We start from the raw sequence: 6,412 nt of genomic DNA on the forward strand, positions 1-6,412 counted from the left end.
TAAAATGGGGTTTCACATGGATAATAATTAAGGATTTAATTTAAACACTAGAACTACAATCTTCTCAAATAATTCTTACTAAAATCACAATAAATAAATAAAAAAAACTACTGATTTAATCCAAAAAAATTTAATCGAAAATAAATCCTAAATAATTCCTGATTTATTGTCTTCGAAAAAATCGGAAACTAAAATCACAATAAATAAAATCGAAAATCAAATCACCACTAATTCCAGCTTTTTTTGACTTCACGAATGAATAAATTATTCATGTCATAGAATAATAATTACAGTGTATGAGAAATCACAATAAAAAAATTAAAAAAAAAAAAAAAAAAACTTACATTCTGTCGAAGCATTCGAAGGTTCAGCGATGAATAGGGCGAGAGAGAGGAGAGAGAGAGGCAGCGAGAGTGAATGCGAGAGGCAGAGAGAGTGAGAGAGAGAAGGCAGCGAGAGTGAGCCGTTCGTGCGAGGGGTTTCAGTGCGAGAGCGAGCCGTTCGTGCGAAGGTTTCAGCGAGGAATAGGGCGAGCGAGCGAGAGAGAGAATGAGAGATGTGAGAGAGAGGAGTGTGAGAGAGAGGCGAGAGTGAGAGAGAGGGTGAGTGCGAGTGAGAGAGATCGAAGAGAGGAGAGAGTTCAGAGTTCGAAGAAAGAGAGAGAACAGAGAGTTCTGTTCTCTCTGTTTTAAAGAGAAGAGGGAGGAAGCATGAAATACCCACTTCTTAAAGGATGGCGTTGTTGAAATATGCAACTTTTTATTATAACGCGTGAAATTAAATCGCGACCGTTGGATCACGTTATATCTAACGGTCCGAAATGTTTGCCAAACAGTTCGTCAATCCGTTAGCCCGCGAACGCTCCCCATATAATATATATTATTATATATATATATATAATATATATATAGGGGGGCGTTCGCTGGCTAACGGATTGGCGAACTGTTTGGCAAACATTTTCGGACCGTTAGATATAACGTGATTCAACGGACATGATTGAATCTCAGCCCTATTTAACTTAAACGATATAACTTATATATATTACAGCGCCATCCCTGTAAATTTAGTTAATTAGGACGAAGTCCCTCTTCTCTTTAAACCCGACAGAAACTAACAGAGAGTTCTCTTCGATCTCTCAATCCCTTTTCCCTTTTCTCTTCGAACTTCATCGCAGCCGAAACCCTCTCTCTCACTCTCTCATTCTCTCATTCGCTCACTCCCTTACTCTCTCATTCTCTCTCGTTTAAACCCGATCGAACGAAATAACAAAGAGTTCTGTCAAACCCTCTCTCTCACTCTTTCATTCTCTTTCGCCCTTTTCGTCGCTGCAACTACCTCGCCCTCGCACGAACGGCTTTCGCTGCAAAATTCCTCTCTTCTGTCGCTGCAACTCTCGCTCACGTGTGCTGCAACTCCCTCTCGACGAAGACAGGTAGGTACTCTCTGAATTTTCAATACTTTCTTGAATGCTAATGTGGGTTTTTCTTATATTATTGATTCAAATTAAGAACTTCATTGAAATTACATCTGGTTTCTTGGTAGAAAAGAAAATGGTTTGATTCTATTTTAGTTCAACCTATTGAGCGATTTTTTTTGAGTTTGTAGAAGTGGTTTGATTCTATTTTAGTAAGAATTATTTGAAATAAACATCTCTCTGTTGAGAAGATTGTAGTTCTAGTGTTTAAATTAAATCCTTAATTGTTATCCATGTGAAATCCCATTTTAAAATTCTCTAAATGCTTAACTTTGTGGAGAACCACTGATTTTTAATTTTTTTTTTTTTTTTGAGTTTGTATCAGTTTGATTCACTTTGTAAATTTCTCTAAAATATCTGTTAATTATGCAACGAAAATTTAAACTAAATTGATGTACAAATTAAATTACCAAACAACATACCAGAAGGAGACTCATCATGCCAGAGTTGACAGCATTGTGGAAGTTAAATTTTGTTTGTGAAAATTCTGAATTTGTTGGTGGGTAGCTAAGAAATAGGTGTAACATTTTGCAACCATATCCTCCAAGTTCCATGGAAAATTGTCACCTTTCAAAGCCTTGACTCATACTTCAACAGTTGGCTGGTTTGAAGATTTGTTTAACTATTGGTATTGCATCTCTACTGCAGGTATGGTTTGCAGTTACAGCCTAGTGGAGTCTGGTTTTGTGTTCATCACTATAACATACTTCATTGAATTCTTGGATGGTACACTGCTAAATGCTGCACGACTTACGAACAATAAGCTTGATAATGGAACTGGTGGGGATGGAGGAGACTGGACAACTTCAATTATTCTCTTTGGCTTGTGGGTTGCACTAATGTACTATGTTTTTATGCTCACACCCAACCAAACTCCGGTACGCCCCTTTGCTTTAAAAATTTGGATGAAATATATACTTTCTCTATCTGTTTGTTGGTTTAATTGTTGTGGTGTTGTTGGTTGATTAGTTTAATTTCTTCTTTAATCATCTTGTTGTGTGTCTCATTGCTAAGTAGAAATTCGAACATTGCTTCATGTCTGATGAAAAACTACAAAAAAAAAAAAAAAAACAGTCCAGTTCATTCACTAGCATTTTTGTGGAATTGGCATTGTTTTATTTGGTTTGACTAATTACTTTCTGTTTTTATTCTTTTTGTTCCTCCTGACTTTCAATAATTTTTTAAAATAGTAAATGTTGAAAGATACTAGAAGTGGGAAATATTTAGCTTTTTTTTTTTTTTTAAATCATAATTTGCAGCCATCAAGTGGTGATTTTTTTTTTTTTTATTATTAGTAAGCTGGACTTGAACCCATGGTTTTAAAATCTCGCCCGAGACCGAGATGACTTGTCCGATGCATCTCGGTATCGTCCACCAACGAGGATAGACAAGTCAAACGTGTCGGAAGAGAAGAGATTTAAAACTGTGGTTCATTTTTCTCATTGTTGAACGAGGTGGCCTAAACGTATCGGAAAACTCGTCCAAGATGATTCAGTGTCATTCATGGACGAGATGAGACGTGAAAATGAGGTTTTAAAACCATTCTTGAACTGAGGACCTCAAAGTTGCATTGCAATATGTCAACCACTGTGCTATCATCCAAGACCACCAATTGGTGAATGATTCCCTCTGCGTTACAAGTGAGAGTTTTATGGAATGCTATGTGTAGATTGTACTAGAGCTGAACTATTGATCATTCCCACAATATAATCTCAAATTGCTCTTTGTCTCACTTTTTTTCTTGTTTATTTTATATATGTTAACTTTGGAACTTTCTCCAGTCTAGGGACATGTATTTCTTGGAAAAGCTCCTTAATTTGAAGGGTGATGATGGGTTTAGAATGAATGAGGTGCTTGTGTCACTGTGGTACATCATGGGTTTGTGGCCCCTTGTGTATAGCATGCTTCTACTTCCAAGTGGTAGAAGGTGACAATCAACACTTAGTCAAAGACAAGAACTGCTTGAGTGTAAGGTAACATCTTGCGAAACTTCACCAACAGACTACAACCTATCTTTGGCTCGCTTGTTTATCCAAAATAGGGAAGTGCAACAATATTACTATATGAGATAATGGCTATTGTATAATGGTAGCCAAAGTAATGAGAAGAATGTTACAAAGGAAAATGGGAGTGGTGAGGATTTCTCTTTGCTTCTATTATTGGGTACCTCACTGTTGGTATCAATGTTACCTAAATACAACATATTTTCTTACCCTTATCCATATCGACTACTTCAATTTAAAGTGTGCTTGTCTTTTACACCTTATATTGGTTCCATATCCTTTCTGTTTTTCGGTAAAAAATTCTTTGGCTTCCATTGTCTTTTGAAATTTTATTTTTCCTAAATGAATTATGTTTTACATCTTTTTGATGAATTATTATATTGGCTGATGAGAGATTTTTCTGAGTTTTGGTTCTTAAAGACCAAAGTAATATCTGTGCCTGGAACACGACATAGTTTTTCTAATACTTTATATACAATTTTCAAGTCCTCCAAAATTTCTCAAATCATTTTAGAGAACCTGCGTTTGAGAGTTCATTCTGTGATGCAGGATCTAAATGCTTCTAATGTGGAGAAAAATACACCTCTTCATTGGGCTTGCCTCAATGGGCATATCGAGGTGATAGTCCTGCTTCCCTACTTGTGGTTGTCAATTTGATCACTCATGCAAATTTAGTGATAGATGTTCTCTCAGGTGGTTAAGAATTTGATTCTGGCAGGAGCGAATGTTACCATTCTAAGTTGGTATGTATTTTCCACCCTGAAAACAAATTCTGAAGCCATTATTAGTGTATTAAAGATGCTCTTTGTTTAATCTTTAATGCTTGTGATGTTGGGTGTTGGTTAGCTATGAGTGGACACCAATGGATGAAGTAGTGAGCCAAGGGAAGATGGAGGTGATCGATGCAATCAATGCGGCTGTGACACAACTGGAACTTAATATCGTTAGGGTCTCCTAACACTATAAGGAATCCACATCTTCAGCTGTCTTATGATGTTAGCTTCTGCATTAGGAATGTTGGTGAAATCTATAGGCTAAATATGTGCAATTTTGGCATCTAGTCAATTTGCATTACATGTAGAAAGGGTAATAGTTTTAAATTCTGTATGAGTGTTTAAATAGATGTAATCGTGGAATCATGATGGGAGTTTGTTTTGAGGCTGCTGCAATGTTATAAGATCAAATTTCACAATTAACTATTGAGTTATGAAAATCCGTAGAAATTTTAAATCTTAGCAGCTTTCTGATCTTGAAAATCTTTCATGATCCATGTTGATAAAAAATATGTTTTATAGAGAAATGATAGTTATAAATGTAACCATTGCAACATTGAGCAACAATAGTGTAATACTAGCAAAACCTTGAAAGGTTGCATGAATATTGGTCACTGAATCCTTCAAAGTGCAATTATATCCTCATTCTTTGAAAAAGAAAGATCTATAGCCAAACTTACTTTTACTTACAACACACCAATCCTTTTGAAATCGAGTAGTAGTTTACATAAGTATATGGGTGTGTTATAAGTAAAAGTTGGCATGTTAATAGCAATTCTCTAAAAATATACAAAAGATTTGTTGATAAAAGCATAATCAATTGTAAATATCATAGTGCCATTTCAAAATTTAATTTCTTTTAATTCGATCAAATAAGGAAAAAAAATGTTCTTTTTTATTTATTTATTCTCCATTTCAATATTACAATTATACAACAAGTATAAATTTTGAAAAGGGACTTCTAATGTGAAAGTGAAAACAAATGAAGATATTACAACTATACAAGCATAAATTAAATTTTGATTCTAAGAAGGGACTTGTAATGTGAAGGTGAAAGTGAAAACAATGAAGATTTAAGTGGACCACAGATCAAATTGAAAGAAATTAAAATAGATCTAAGTCTCCAAAATTTTGAGTATGTCATTCACCATTATTCACTGTCTTCACAAATATCCGAAATTTTGAGTATGAGATTCTCCATCATTCACTTGTCTTCACGAATAGACGGACCATTCGTGGACTGGGTCGTATTTTGTGTACTTGAAAAATTTTATGAAGGTGAGGGAGAGAATTTGTTATAAAAAGTTGAGTAAATATTAGCCAAAGGAATTCATAAATTGCTAATGAGAAGAACAAATAAAAGAAAGGAATTTGCAAATCTGCTATCTTTGGAACTAACAGTCAGTTCAATCAAGGAATTCATCAACTATGGAAATGCACAACAACACAGCACAGCACTGGAGGAAAATGGAGAAAAGAAAATTGACATTTGAGTATAATTATTTATTGGATCTCAAAACATTTGACCATTTTACCTTCCCCCCGGGAAAAGAAACAAAAAACAAACCCCTTTCTTCGCCCCCCCCCCCCCCCCCCAAACAAATCGAAAAAAACAAAAAAACAAATGCGTTTTGCAATCACAAACAACGAAAATTATTCCATAAAACACAGCATCCTTCGGTCACAACTCCCAATCTACTCATCGACAGCCAGAGGAACTGAAAGTGCCTAAAATAAGATGATTTCACACAAAAAAGAAATAATCAGCTGAAATAAAGTTAAAAATAACAAACCATTTGAGAGAAAATAACACCCCGTAGTGGAGACTCCCAACACTACTTTATTTTTAAAATCAAAGTTTTGGGCATTGGGGATGAGCAAAGGAGCTTACCAACTTATGATACTTTAGGGCATAAAACATCTCGAGATAGCGCTTGGTCTCACCACATTCAAGGTTGGATACGTGCTTCCAAAAGCTATAAACCCCAGACAGTGTCATCAACCTCTGAGAGTAGATTTGCCATGTGAACCTGTGAAATAGGAGAGGAACAAATGTAAAACTTCAGACAATGAGAGAGTGAGAGAGTGAGAGAGTGAGAGTGAGAGAATGAGAAAGTGAGAGAGTGAGAGAGAGAGAGAGAATGAGAGAGAGGGTTTCGGCT

General features: G+C 35.5%; 1 protein-coding gene across 1 annotated transcript; it reads left to right on the top strand.

Annotated features, from left to right (window-relative positions):
- The first annotated feature begins 1,110 nt into the window (after positions 1–1,110).
- LOC147392996 (uncharacterized) lies at positions 1,111–4,684 on the top strand. The gene is made up of 5 exons (XM_086456327.1): positions 1,111–1,432; positions 2,123–2,352; positions 4,027–4,095; positions 4,171–4,220; positions 4,324–4,684. The coding sequence occupies exons 2-5, from the start codon at positions 2,125–2,127 to the stop codon at positions 4,433–4,435; spliced, it is 459 nt and encodes a 152-aa protein (XP_086312453.1). The 5' UTR covers positions 1,111–1,432; positions 2,123–2,124; the 3' UTR covers positions 4,436–4,684.
- The last annotated feature ends 1,728 nt before the right edge of the window (positions 4,685–6,412 follow it).

Source organism: Akebia trifoliata, chromosome 10, assembly GCF_017979445.1.
Source record: "Akebia trifoliata isolate Shusen 1 chromosome 10, ASM1797944v1, whole genome shotgun sequence".
NCBI classification, from domain to species: Eukaryota; Viridiplantae; Streptophyta; class Magnoliopsida; order Ranunculales; family Lardizabalaceae; genus Akebia; species Akebia trifoliata.

Bases quoted from the DNA above. Each gene is read 5' to 3' on its own strand.
- LOC147392996 (XM_086456327.1), top strand. From the start codon at position 2,125: ATGGTTTGCAGTTACAGCCTAGTGGAGTCTGGTTTTGTGTTCATCACT. The intron at 4,096-4,170 runs GTGATAGTCCTG...ATGTTCTCTCAG, and splicing joins GCCTCAATGGGCATATCGAG to GTGGTTAAGAATTTGATTCT. The intron at 4,221-4,323 runs GTATGTATTTTC...GGTGTTGGTTAG, and splicing joins AATGTTACCATTCTAAGTTG to CTATGAGTGGACACCAATGG.